Raw genomic sequence first — 15000 nt, 5'->3', positions numbered from 1 at the left:
ACACACACACACACACACACCTGTGACCTCACTCAGTTAGTGTACACCTCCCTCCCGCAGCCCTTAGGCAAGTTGCCACGGTGACCACAAACCACGGCATCCACGGTCCACTTCGTGCATCGCCGCGGCAACACTCTCCGGTTGCCATGCCGACCCCTCGGGCTGTTTTTAGTGCTATTTTGCAAGCGTGGCGTCTTCAGGAGGCGCGGCTGGGCTGTGACATCAGCGCTCTTTCATGACAACTGTGGGACAGAGCGGCCGAGCAAGTCAGACCTTTAAATCATGGAATATGTCTTAATGTGTCTTCAGAGAGACAACCCCCCACCCCCCTTTACCTCTGACGCTCGGAGCGCTGAGGAGCCCTGATGGCTTTAACATCCATTATTGTAGGACCCGGACTGAGCAGCTCCAATGGGTGTTCTGCCTCCACGGCTTTTTTCTATCTTTCTGCTTCAGGCTCACTCTCACTCCCTCTCTGTTTAAATGTGTATGCTCAATCCTCTCTCTCTCTCACTCTCTCTCTCTCTCTCTCTCTCTCTCTCTCTCTCTCTCTCTCTCTCTCTCTCTCTCTCTCTCTGTCTTTCCCCCCTCTATCGTTCTTTCCGTCGTGGCCTAGATGACCAGGTGTGTGTCTTTGTCAGCCTTCAGGTTTCAGATGGCTAGTATAAAGGCTAATAGCAGGGCTGTTCCTGTGTGATTTGTGTGCTTGACTGTTGCCATGAGTGTCAGTACAGACAAACATCCATAGTCTGGACCACAGCAAGCTCACCAGGACATGTCATGTCTAGCACTGTGTGTGTGTGTGTGTGTGTGTGTGTGTGTGTGTGTGTGTGTGTGTGTGTGTGTGTGTGTGTGTGTGTGTGTGTGTGTGTGTGTGTGTGTGTGTGTGTGTGTGTGTGTGTGTGTGTGTGTGTGTGTGTGTGTGTGTGTGTGTGTGCGCGCGTGCGTGCGTGTGCTCTCACAACTCCCTTGGTGGCTCTCCATCCCTCATCCCCTCAAGGAGACATGAAACCTGAGTGTCAGCATTACTTCACCTCAATGAAGTGTCAATTAAACATCATATAACATGATACTGTGCAACAGTGGAAAAGAGCAGTGGATCACCAAGACCAGGTTAAAGAAGGGACAAATGCCGGGCAGCCCACAGCAGTTTTTCCACATAAATGACAAGATTTTCATTTCAGCGACATATTCTTGATCTTGTCATACAATTCAAGGTTTTAAAAAATTATTTCAGCCTGGGGCGCAAACGGAGTAAATTCTGATTCACCTTGGGACATTGCATCGCTAAGATGTGCTGTCACTCACTAGACCGTCCCACAAAGCACAAAACAACCCACTGCCAACGTTTACTGTATAATGGTACTCCGTCTTCTAAAAGTCACCATTCAGAAGTCATGTAGCAGTCTAATCTCTCTCTCTCTCTCTCTCTCTCTCTCTTTGTCACAGAATCACGTCCTCTGTCCATCCCAATGAAGGTTTTGCTTAGCACCTCAGCGGTGGAACCATGGGCCACATCAGAGGAGCGAATGAAGGAGCTGATTGCCCATGCCTGGGATGCAGTCAAACGTCTCACCCTACAGGTACCACGCCGTACTGTGTACCAGTAGCTTTTTTGTGTGCTCCCACCCTCTTTTACAGGCATGATGGCAGATTCTGATACAGTACTGTATATCCACCTCTGAATCACATGCCACACATTTGAATTTCAATTGCATAATATTTTCTTGTTATTCTAATTTACAAATCATCATTCAATCATCTCTGAGTATAAACTGAAACATATCTGAGTATACCTGTTGTTATATTAATATAGCAGTCCTGAGTCCACGTCACATATTTCCTGGGGTTTCAATGACTGTCAACCTGCCATCGCCAGACCCAGAATGTAAAATCACCTTGTCTTCTGCTCTGTATCTCTAGATCTTTCTCTCTGTCCTCCTTATCCTCTCCTCCATTACATCACCAAAACCCTGAGGTTTGTCCTGGCTCAGCCCAGCCCAGCTCAGCTCTCTCTCTGTGTCTGCGGCCTAGCGGCTTCCAGGGACCTCTGTTAGCTGTTAGCCCATTAGCCTGTTTCACATACAGATGCATACGTAGCGTCTCCTGTCCCTTTGTGGCCGGCTGACTCTGTTTGGCTGGCTGGCCGGCTGGCTGGCTGTCCCAGTCTGGCTGACTGACTAACTGGGTATTTGACTGCTTCCATTGTGTGGCTGCTTGCTGTGTCTTGAGCACACCAGTCAGATGAGCCACATCACAACCAGACCCATCTGAAGTACATCAGGAAGTGATGACAAGTCTCTAACAGATTTATTCTTGATAAAGGCCCTCGGAGAATGTGTGTGTGTTTGGGTGCATGTCCATGTTTCGTTTTCATATTCTTATACATGAGTGCACGATACTGCACATACAACTACTGTATGTACATAATTTGCCCAACGTGGGCAAAATATGCAGCTGTTGATTTCAGTGATAAATGTGTCTGAACGCATATATGAGTATATCTGTCAGTGGTGTTGGTACTTGATGAACTCCTGATTATTTATTTTTTTAAATATATTTTTATATTTAATATTTAATATAGTATATATTTTTCCTAATTTCTCCTAATTTAGTCATTATGCCAATTCCTATTTTTTCCTGTCATTTTCCCCTGTAATTAACACCTACAGTACAGTTGGTTATGTGGGAGGGAGTAGACAAGCATGTGCCTCCTCCATTACACACAAAGTCAGCAGACGCTTCTTTTGACCTGACAATATGTACAGTAGCTTCACCAGTCGTAATGCGGAGGAGGAACATGCTAACCGACCTAGTTCTTCTCCCTGCTGAACAGGCGCCCTGATCAACCTGTAGGAGCCGCTAGTGCAGCAATAGAGATTGTCCTCTTCACTCGGCCTCCCTCCCGTGAACATGGCCAATTGTGTTCATTGGAATGCCCGGCCAAGCCGGGTGCACTGCAGAGGATTTGAACCCCTAGACTCCACGGTGGCGGGCAAGAACTATACCCCTTCGCAATGACGAACCCGTAATTGCTGCCGCTTCCTCTCAACAAGGTCTCTAAATTAAATAAGATCAAGACGATCAGCACAACTCCCAGCAACCACGGCACTGGCTTTGGGGGACCAGAAGGGTCTTTGCCAGGGCCGCCTGAACTGTTCTCATTCCAAAGCTGCAGAAGAGAGAAGAAGGCACGATGCACATGAATTGATGTAATGCTCTACAGCCGTGAGCCCCATGTCAGCCCACTGAGTTGTTTACAGTACTTCCACAGAACTTAACTCAAGCCTATAATAGTTTGCTGGGCCCGTCATTGCCTCCACTTCCCTCTGTCCCCTTCAGCTCTGTGACTGGGACCACACCGTGCACTGAGGCAGCAATTAGGAAACAGGCCGTCCTGTTGACATGGGAGTGGAAGCGGACCAAACCGACCGAACCGACAGCTGGTACCCCAGGACTTGGAGATCCCCAAACTTAAACCACTCCATTTATTTTAGTGCGGTGTAAACAGAATACCTAATGGCTCACACTTCTGCTGCACATGTGCCCAATTTGGCACGCATGGTTTCTTTCCGTCGTTTTTCGGTGGAGAGAGGAGTAAGAAAGGGAGGGAGAAAAAAATAAAAGATCTAAATTTATTGTTGCTGCTGATCCCATTTTGGGCCGACGTGGTTGTTTATGGGGAACTTCTGATAGCCTGGGATTATGTAAATGTAAATCTATCTCTCTGTGTCCCAGATGCTTTGTCCATACGGTGTCACTGGAGTATGTCATGCTTCTATGCGGGCATGAAGGATGAAGATACAGAAGTCCTACTTTTTTTTACTCTGTTGTTTCCCTCTCATCCATGAGGGACAGCATAATTTTTCTTATAGAATATTTACTACTGTACGTTTCACCTTACAAATATACAGTATAGTCATATTTGTACTGTATCACATGCTTTCATCCATTTAAAATATTACCTTAATAAGCCACACAGAAATTGATCTCAGCAAATGGCCCAACCTACCCTCCTGTGCTGCACAATTCATTAGACTATATGTTTAAATCTATCTTGCATCATACACATCACAAACCAATTTGTAGGTTTGTAATATAAAATAATCCTTTTCATCGTAGTTTTTTTCGCTGTGACAGACATGGTTACCACTGATTCCTAGTGATGTCCTGTCATATGTGGTTAAAGCAGAGTATTATCTGGAGCCATGATTATCACACAATATCTGTGGCTGACTGTCTCAAGCAAACCCAGCAACTGTTTTTGAGCTATAGTTATAAGCTCCATGACTTCAGACTCAGTGCATTTTTATCTCTCCGTCTGTCTCTCTTTTTCCTGAAGTCCCATTACCTCTGTAGGAAAGATAGGTGATTTTCACCAAGTAATGAAAATGGAAGGGAACATTAATTGCGACCTGTCCAAAACCATTAGAGAGCTTCCTTTATTTTGTTAGAGGAGCCGTCAATGATAAAGACAGATGGATGGCTAATGTCGAAACCAGACAAGCGGGCCGGCTCACAGAAAGAGAGAGAGAGAGAGAGAAATGGATCAGTTTACACACTCGGCTGTGAGAATCGCTGCTTGGGGGGACAGGAGGTCCCGCTCTCCGCTTAAACGGTAGTTCACCAGTTCAGAGACTCTCATGAAAGACAGAGAGACAGACAGACAGCGAGAGCGAGAGGGTCTTGAAAGAGAGACAGGAGTGAGGAAGAAATATAGAGAGAGCGGGAGCCAATGTCTTTCCCACACCATTGCAACAGGCACGGTGAGGTAATAGCCACATAGCATCCAAGCTGAGGCTCCCAGGCCTGCAGTGATGCAGTCTGCTGGACCATTACAGACACAGCACATATGATCAGCGCTGCGGTCACAGCAGAGGGAAAGCCAGGCAAAGAGGACTGTATGTTTTTCCTAAAGAGACAGCTGGTTCCATGGTCATGCGGGCCTGTAATATTGCGTAGGTGGTGTTATTTTAGTAGTCACTTCAGGTTATGCCTGAAGGGCAAGGGGTGTAATTGTCACCCGGGCCAGTGTGGCCTGGCATGTCCTGAAATGGCCACTTGCCCTCAACCTTGGAGTTCTGACCTTCATCTTCCCTCTCTCCCTCTGTCTTGCTCCCTCTCTTTTCTGTTAGCTGCTCTTTTAATACATCTCAAACATCACCCACTCATTGTCCTCACTCCTTTCACCCCTCCTTCTCTCGCCCCTGTTCCTCGCTATTCCTCCCCCATCATCCTCCCCCTCATCGTCATCCTTCATCTCTTTATCCCCCTCTTCCTCCTCCTCCTCCTCCTAAGGACACCCGTGCTCTCTCTCTCTCTGGACACTCTGATAATAATCACAAGTGAACAGGACGCTGATTCTATTTCAGGAATTTTGCAATAATTCCTTGTATTTAACACATGAATGTGTTCAGCGCTGGCAGAGCAGCACGTTGCTACCAAAACTGAAACGGGATCCCCTGAAACAGAGAGCCCGTTGCCATGGAAAAATGAAGTAACGTTGCTCCCCGCAGCTGCCATGCATTAATGAATAGGATATTTTTTTGAGAAGAGAGAGTAAGAGGAGAAAGAGAAGTGGGGAAGGGGGGTAGAAAAGGTAAAGACATGGAAAGGAGAGGGGGAAGACGTCGGGGGAGAGAAAGACACAAAAATGGGGGAAAGTGTGAAGATGGAGGGGGAAAGAGAGAATGAGAAAGAGAGAGAGCGAGAGAGGATGGTGTGTCGTGTGTGTGTGTGTGTGTGTGTGTGTGTGTGTGTGTGTGTGTGTGTGTGTGTGTGTGTGTGTGTGTGTGTGTGTGTGTGTGTGTGTGTGCGTGTGCGTGTGCGTGTGCACGTGTGTGTGCGTGTGTGGCTAGGAGGGAGCAGGCCAGATGGTTTCCATGAACAGGCTCTGACCCCCGGCTTGAGCGCCTGCCTCGTACAGGCACATTACTTCATCCTTTGCCCCCTCCTTCTATCCTTCTATCTTGCCCCCCCCCCCCCCCCTCCCTATCTTTGTCACATCTTGGAATTGTCACAATTACAACCTCCATTTTGAGCCACTTAAAGCACCGGGTTTTCCCTGCGGAGTCCGGACCATGACAGTGCATCCGCAGGTCTTGTATGAATTATCTACAGTTGTTCCAAATAACCAACCTTACTGTTCCCCTGTCTGCCACAGTCAGAGCATGGAGCCCATGTTTCCCAGTAGAGGTGTCCTCAGAGGTGCCAACATGGCATGATTAACCTGATGGAATCCCCAGGTGCACCATACAGACCATGAGCGCACCCTTTTAATGCAGCCTGGTGGAGTCCGAAGGCAGAATCCCCCTTTTTATTAATATTTTTTAAGGCGTGGCTCTGTAGGAGGCGAGCTGTCTACAAATGGGTCTGTCTGTGAATCTGTATGTGTGCGTGTGTGTGTGTGTGTGTGTGTGTGTGTGTGTGTGTGTGTGTGTGTTTGTGTGTTTGTGTGTGTGTCTCTGTCCTGGGCTAACCTTGCAAACCGCTGGACAGATCAGCGCCAAATGTGTTGTGCATGCTGCCAGTAGGTCATCGAAGTACCTGTTTAATTTCATAATGGAGGTGAATGCCGGTTGGATCAGGCTGAAACTTTGCCCAAACATGGAGTCACACGACGTCAAAGATAAACGTCATAGATGACTGACATCATAGTCTGGCCACATGAAGTCCGAGATCCTCCTGGGAGCCATGCCGTCATTAGACCCCATCTAGTTGTTTTTATGAGCATTTTTTAAACATTTTGTGTGTGTAGAGGTAAAATATCCCAACCTCCAAAAACATTGAGCCTGCCTTTGAGGACTGGTGGTGTGACGGCACACCTAGTTGGACTGCGGCCCAGCTCTGGCTAGCCAGTGTTTTGGGTCAGGCCGCAGCCAAACTGTGGTTGAACTGAAAGTGTATGTGCTCCAACAGAGCCTCCGTGGCACAAATGGGAAATGACATGATGTGGTGTTTATGTTTAAGAGCACAGGAAAAGGAATAGGCTTTTATTATAGCTCGCGGTTCCCGGTCGTCTAATGGAGAGCTAAGTGCAGAATGGCTGTGGTGAAAACACAGAGAGGTTAACACCAAGGGCATAACCCCCACACTGTCCCTCCTGTCTGTCACCGAACATCCGTATGTCAGATATCCCCTCAATGAGCCAGAGGAACAAGAGGAGGCGGGGAAGGGAGAAAAACACGTAACCACATGCGCCCTAGCGTCCCTATTCTGGAGGCGAACATTCGTCAGAAATAGCTCACAACAAATTGCAATGCAACGTGTTTTGAGCTTTTATATCGGATATTTTTGGCAAAGATACTTAGTGTAGAGCGAAAACAGGAGGGGGCCTAGTAGGCCCCTGGTCAATTAAGTATGTAGGTTTAAGTGGTTAAAGGTGAACAGAAGACAGAAGAGAGAGATACAGACTGCACATTCTCTGCTGATTACGTATAGTAACTCTCTGTGGTGTTGCCTGATCTAAATCAAAACCCCAAAATATAACAGGAAGTGTCATTAGCTGTATACTGAGATATAGCAATGGAGGAGTTGTGTGTGTGTGTGTGTGTGTGTGAGTGAGTGAGTGTGTGTGTGTGTGTACATGAGTGGGAGGATGAGTGTATGTGTGTGTGGCCAGAGGCCTGCACAATCTTTTTTCTTTCGCATTTGAATCTGCTGCCGTGGCAGCACTCTGACACACTGACCCTATACTGGGCTGGAGCGGAAAAGTTCTTCAAAAGATTCCCTGGTGTCTATAACCACTGGGACCCCAGTAGCCTGGGCCTCATTCTTTAGACTGGAAAGACTGAAACAATGCATTTTTTTCATGATCTAACTTCTGAATTGTCACAGCAGTTCAAAATCTGGATGTTCTAACCAGGTGTCTGAATACACTAATGTACCACATTTAACCCTGATCCTCAAAATGTGTGTTGGATGGCGTATTTGGAGTTGGACCAGGTTAACAGTTTTTCATTCACCATTAGTCTGGGGTGGGAGAATTAAGCCAAGCCAAGCCAATCACAGGTCATCAAGCCAAGCACAGGTCATATCAAATCAGTTCAGGTCCATATTTGGCCACCTTCATCAGTTTACTTCTCCAGTACAGTCCACATTAATCAAAAGGCCTACGTCTTTTTTGGTGGAGGGCTTCTCCTCCATTGTGAATTGCAAAAATATTGTGGTGACTCTACTGTAGCTTATTCTGAATCTGAGTTGATCCTAGCTCAGTCCACCCCTAACTGACAGCCTTTCCACAACCACTCTCTTTTTGTCAGAATAAGTCCAATTCAATTCATTTGCTAAATCACAACAAGTTTTACATATAGAGCAGAGACCCAACGTTTTCTGCACTGAGCATGCATTTGGCGGCAGTAGCAAGGAAAAACTCCACTTTAACGGAAAGAAACCTTGAGCAGAACCAGTCTCTATGGTGGGCTGCCATCTGCCTTGACCGTGTCGGAGGAAGAGGGAGAGAGAGACAGAGAGAGAGGGAGGGAGGGGGGGGGGGGGGGGGTGGAGACACAAAGATGGACAACAACAATAACTACAAACAATTACAGTATAAGAACTGTTCAACAACAATAATAATAGTAGCTATAATGAAAGTCGTATTCCATGTTAACCCTCGATCCGTCCAACATACCCTATCCCTGACCCTCCTAGCTCAAATTAGACTTTATTAACAACTAGACCAGTCTTTTCCCCGGTCTCCCAGCCCTATCCCCACCATGCAGCACTCACCTAACCCAGCCCTTTAGCACAGCCACCCCTGTGACCCATCTGTAGTAGCTCTGGGGCTTGTTGATGGGTGACGGTGGGAGAGGGCTCTGGGACGGGGAGGCAGGGCAGGCCAGCCACACTCCTAAGGCCAGTGTTGGATCAATAAACGCTGCGATCAAAGCCGCAATTAACCCACCGCGCTAACACAAACAGCCGGGCTAGCAGAAACAAACAAAGCCTTCATGTCACCTAAAGCGTTTATTTTTGCAGATTTCCACCTTGGCCAGGGAGACCTCCAGTGCTTGTCAGCTTCTGTAAGCAGTGTTAGGGGAGAGGAATGCAGGGCCACAGGGATGGCTGGCTGCCTGGCTGTGCTGCTCTGCCAGGCCACTGGCTTATTGCTTGTGGTGGTGGTGTGGGTGAGACCTAGCCTATTTGTTGTCAGAGGGATCACTCTTAAAAGCCTGCCTCATTGACATCCAGGGAAGCAGAGATTCCTGCTGAGGTTGCAGCAGGCGCACAAACGTGTGTACGACTGTGTACCGCAGTAAGCCTCTGCACGCCACCACACACAAATACACACATTAATCTCCCTGATGTATGGGGAGACATTATTTACACTATTACACCCTCTGTTCCAAACGTGCTTTTCGCACAGAGATGAAAATGCTGGTGGGGGTGTGCAGAGAGTCACGGGGGCAGGAGGTTAACAGTGGGTGGGGTGTCAGGAGAGGGGGGGGGGGTGAGGTTGGAGGACTTGTTCTATGGACCTTCTGTTCATCCAGGCAGGCCATGCAGGAAAGAGAGAGTGTCCCGTCCGGTGCAGGCACAGGAAGATTACATTTGGAGAGGTATCAGGTTTTTAAAAACAAAGGGATGTGTTTTCCGTTCGCTGTGGATCCCTCCAGTGAGATTTCTCTGCTCCAGAGTTGCAAATGTTTTCACCAGGGATGCTGGGAGGGTGTTTCTAATTTCCTCTCCCTATCTCTGGGTGATTTCCTGTGTCTTGTGGCGTGTGTGTGTGTGTGTGTGTGTGTGTGTGTGTGTGTGTGTGTGTGTGTGTGTGTGTGTGTGTGTGTGTGTGTGTGTGTGTGTGTGTGTGAGAGAGAGAGTGTGAGAGTGTGTGCGTGTGTGCATGAGTGTGTGCGTGTGTGAGCGAATGTGCAAGATACTGTAGACAGAGAGAGAGAAGTGTGTGTGTGTGTATCACTAAGTGTGCATTTCTATGAGTGTGAGTGAGTGATATTTCACGTGTTGTTTGGCTGTTCCATAGAGAAGTGATCCTGGCCTTGCAGGTTCACACACAGCACCGAGGCCTGAGCACGCGGCTGGGGCCTCCGTGAGTTCAAGCCTCCCTGCTGCGATGTGAAAACAACAGACCAAACAGCGGATCTAACCGCAGAGGCAGAAGGCAAAGGTCGGACTGTGTATTTCATTGCCTGGGTCCAGATTAGCCCATTAAGATCGGGAAAGCATCTGTGTCATTTTAGATTTTACCCATATTTTAACCATTATTTTATACTTTGGCTATTCAAAAATAGCAGATATACAAGCTCATTGCGCTGCACCGAGTGCCGCACTACGAGCTTGTAGATTTTTGGAAAATCGTGAAACTTTGTGCAAATCTTTGAAAATATATATTTTTTAAAACGAACATTTTTAACTTAAATCCTTGCTACTGGGGGTCCCTGGAACAAATATTTTTTGAGATGGCGGTCCGCTGCCAAAAACATATCTTTTTGGCGGTCCTTGACATGAAAAAGTTTGAGAACCACTGATATAGTAACAATAGGATTTAGAAGACATTTTCAGAATCGGGATCAGGTCTTAATGGGTTAGACAAGAGGGACACAGATTATATTTAGTGCTGTCATAATGATCTGGTGTTACAGAGGGTTTGTCTGTTAGCTAAGCTGTGAAGAAAGGAAGTGTTAGAATATAAAATAATAGTCCACTCTGCTCATTCATCCAGTTCTTGGTCAGATTTTCACTCAATACAGTCAGGATGTCATACAGAGTAGGGTTATTAAAGTTAACTAAAAAAAGAAAACAAACTAAAATGAACAATGCAATATTAACTAAAATAGAATTGCATGTAAAATAATGACATCATTGCTGGTGTCATGCATTCTTAGCCTACCCTTTTCAGCTTCTATAAATCCATGATACCTACAGTGAAGCTAAGAGTAAAACTAAACACAAACTAAACTGAAACTAGTCAATTCCTAAAAATAAACCTACTTATTCTATACTAACTGCTTATACTAACTATAACTAAACTGAAATCAAACACCAAACTGAAAAACTATTTACAAATTAAAACTAATTAATATTGACATTTCTTGAAACATTGAACCACACAATTTCATACATTTCTGATTGTTGTCCCCACACTCGTGTAAACCCTGCTTACACCTACAGTTGGTCATGTGGAAGGGTGTAGACCAGTGGTTTTCAACCCTTTTCATATCAAGGTTCATTATTTATTGGGCATTTGAGCCACGGACCACCATTTGATGAGATTTAGACTCACAGACCCAAAACATAGAATATTTTGTTATCGTTGGATACAATTTTGTCCTCAATTCCATGTTGTATTGATGTTGGTACCATAGGGAGAAAACAGGCAAAGGTTGATCAAAATAACAATTATCTAATTAAGTAATGCAGATGTTTAAAGGTAGGGTAAGTGATATTTTTGGGTTAAAACAAAAAGTATCTTGTTAAAAGGTTAAAGCACTATATTCTGATAGCAATCATTGCTATAGAGCAGGGGTCGGCAACAGGCGGCCCGCGGGCCGAAATTGGCCCCCCAGAAATAATATCTGGCCCGTGAGATAATTTTGAAAAAAAAAAAAAAAAAAAAATTTTTTTTTTTTTTTTAGATTTTTTTTTTTTGATTTTTTTGGGGGGGGAGGGATTTTATTTTTATACAGTATCAGACCGATATCTATTATATCCAAATACAGAAAGATACAGTATGAATGATTTACTGAAAAGTGTTATAAAAAAAGTATTAAAAATTAATGTTAAAATAATTATAAATACTTATTTCATAGAACCTGAACCCACTTTTGAAATCATGCACTCATAAACACGATGCATTTTAAAGGATTTATAAAATTTTATAGCTAGATTAGAGGAAAATGAAGAAGAAAAAAAAAATCACCAGAAAAATCGCCTGTGCTGATATTTAAACCGGAAAAAATGTTGATTTATATTGGTCAAACAGAACCGAATTAGACCCAAATTAGACCCGAATTAGACCGAGTTAGACCCGAATTAGACCCGAAAAATTTTGCGCGCGTGCATGTTCGCGGGGAGGCCCGGCCCGCGATGGAATGTCTGGGAGTGATATTGGCCCTAGGCTTATCTCAGTTGCCTACCCCTGTATAGAGTGTTTGTTCAGTGACAGGAGTCTCCCCGTCTCTCCAGCTCTTTAATAAACAGAAAATACATTTTCCGGTAGGTGTCAAAATCTCAGCCAATCAGGAGAAAGGACCCATTTTGCAATTATTTGAATAATTGCAAATCACTTACCCTACCTTTATAACAGTAATTTTACTCTTGAGAGTGTAAAATGAAACCAAATGGACCTGTAAGGGTCCATTTGGTTTAATTTTACACTCTCAAGAGTTAAAGATCTATATGGGTCCATTTGGTTACCAACTCTCCATCATTTAGCTGGGGACCACCTGGAACCCCCTCAAGGACCACTGGTGGTCCCCGGACCACTGGTTGAGAACGACTGGTGTAAACGAGCACGTCTCACCCGATACACACATATGTCCACAGTGGTGGGCAGGAACTTTAACCCTGCCCAACTCGAGCACCCGAACCACGCAATTTGATTAGATCGCGCTCTGCCCTTACATTCCGGTTCACTGAAACATACTAAGGGTCTTGGCTTGTCCCAAGGAAAACTCAGGTAAAAGAAGAGTGCATTACTTGCTGGTTTTTAAACCCATCTGTCTATCTTGCCTGTGTACCCAGGTAATCAAGCAAATAAAGTTGTAAATTCCTCTTCCCAAGCATGAGACAGTAGTATTTTTGGTCTTTGTTACATGTCTCTCTTCAGACTATGCAGCCTGTATTCCTGTCTACCATGCAAGCCTGTCATTTATTATCATAATCAGGTATGGAAACGATATTCTTGTTTTTAAGGTTCAAGTTCAAGGTTGTGCTTTATTGTTACATCTTGTGTACAGACAGGTACATAAGAGTAAAACTTATTTTGGTTTGGCTTCCTTCATACAATGCAGCAGCATAGATAATAACAACAGAATAATGATACAAATCATAAAAGAAATATTTAAAGAAAAGAAAGAGAATGCAAAAAAGAGCAAAAAGAGAATGAAATATGTCATCATCAAATGTACATGTGCATATAATCTTGGTATATTGTATACACCAATAGCATTGTTTTCCCAGTAGCTGCCACCTAACTTTGTGTAAACAACTTCACAGTATATTCTATATGCAGAAGATCAGGTAGATGCAGTTCAAGCATTAAGTTCAAGCATCAAGTTTAATCATTTTTGGTGTATCATTCTTCAGGGTAGGCCGGCTGTCCCTGTTCTAACTTACTGGTCTGTCATTTACTGGCGAGGCCGGGAGGATCCTAAGAGCCTCCTGTGGTTATATTGGCCATTTCCACATGGCCCCGGCCTTTAAACCCTGGGTCTGTTTGGCCCTCAGCTTCCTCTCTATTAGAACCTGCTCTGCTGTAACCAGATAAACCGTCTTGCCTTCCACTCCGGGGAGAAACGCTACACAGGACAGACCATGCACTTCCACTGCAACGGAGTGGGGGAAGTTTTTGAGTGGGGATGGGGTATTAAGGGGATATTAAGACAGATAGATTTGAAACAGGGTCTGCACATGTGGCTGGAACTAGAGCACTGTCTGATAGAGCGAGGAGCTGATCAGGAATAAAGCTGAGCAGAACTTCTGCTAAAAAGAAAAAAATAAATGTGAAAAGAAAAATGAAACAAGCTCCATATTTAGATCTCTGTGATGTGAGGCCAGGAGGAGATGAGAAGGAACAAATAGCGGAAGAACGAAATTTGTTTTCAAGCAACCCGACCATTTAATCAGAATACCCTCCAAATGGATATGTTTCAGCCTTTCTTTTTTTCTTCTTTTTCCTCCCCTATTTCTGTCCCTTTTTGGTAGTATTTATTTACTCCCCAACAGCATGTGCTAGCTTCCTGATCCACCATCCAGATTGAATTAGTGCCTGAGTGATTGTAGGAGATCAAAGTGTAAGAGGAGATACTGGCTCGTTCTGAAGGCCTGAGGACAAGGGATCAGGAACTAAGTCCAAGGATAAGCATTGGTCACCTACTAAATAACCAGGCTGTCACTCAAAGCCACTGGCCCTTCTCATTCTGCTGGCCTTATTTTTTCTTCTTCTTCAGTATCCGCTATCTGTCAGCATGTATATTCAGACTTACATTCATAAAGAGAAATTGGAGTGCTGATCATAGAGCATACAAGAGGCGCAGTCTGCTCTTAAAGGACGACTTCACCGATTTTCAACCTATCTTCATATAATTGGTCCTCACTAATACTCATGATAAAATGGTACAATTTTTTTCGACTTGGTCTTTGTCTCATAGGAGGGCTGTGGACAGTCCAGAAACCCGTCTACCAGTGACATCATCGTTAGGCATGATTTTTTTTCCCAACACGATTTCACATTTTTTATTTAGATTTGTATTAACACGAGAGCAATGGCTTCTTTTATTGCATTGCAACTTTCCAGGAATAGAAAGCCTGCAGTTTCTATTAGCTTGGATTCCCCATTGATGATGTCACTGGTAGACGGGACTCTGAACTGTCCACAGCCCTCCTCTGAGACACAGACCGAGTAGAAAAAAAAAGCACCATTTTATCATGAGTATTAGTGAGGACCAATTATATGAAGATAGGTTGAAAATCGGTGAAGTCGTCCTTTAAGTTACATATAGAGCCCTGTGCTATTCCCAGCTTGTCTCAGAGGATCTTGACTGCTGTGTGCATTCCCTCGTCTCTTTTTATTGCTTTTCAGTTTTGGACAAAAACATATACATACATACATGTTACAAAGAAACATAAACACACAAATGCAAACGAGAACAAAACAAAAACAAAAGTAAAGCAGTCGTACATATCAATTACTTTTCCCTTATGTCGTACATGTGTGACAAATATTCACTCCACTATCACCCACACAGTACCACAGAATACAGATTTCCCAAAAACACCAGGTGAGCAAGAATGAGATACATGTTTGATGATCTTCATTATTAT

At 44.7% G+C, this 15000-nt stretch overlaps 1 protein-coding gene across 4 annotated transcripts in view; it reads left to right on the top strand.

Annotated features, from left to right (window-relative positions):
• vps13b (vacuolar protein sorting 13 homolog B) overlaps positions 1–15000 on the top strand; it is a 443292-nt gene that overhangs the window by 188408 nt on the left and 239884 nt on the right. For all 4 annotated transcript variants that reach the window (XM_084052011.1, XM_084052012.1, XM_084052010.1 and 1 more), the window contains exon 22: positions 1450–1583. In XM_084052011.1, the coding sequence (XP_083908137.1) occupies positions 1450–1583 (134 nt within the window). The remainder of the gene's footprint in view (positions 1–1449; positions 1584–15000) is intronic.

This window comes from Gymnoscopelus microlampas, assembly GCF_963454915.1.
Source record: "Gymnoscopelus microlampas genome assembly, chromosome: 3".
In the NCBI taxonomy this organism is placed as follows: Eukaryota; Metazoa; Chordata; class Actinopteri; order Myctophiformes; family Myctophidae; genus Gymnoscopelus; species Gymnoscopelus microlampas.
Note: the sequence above shows the minus strand (reverse complement) of the source record. Positions and strands in the feature narration are given on the sequence as shown.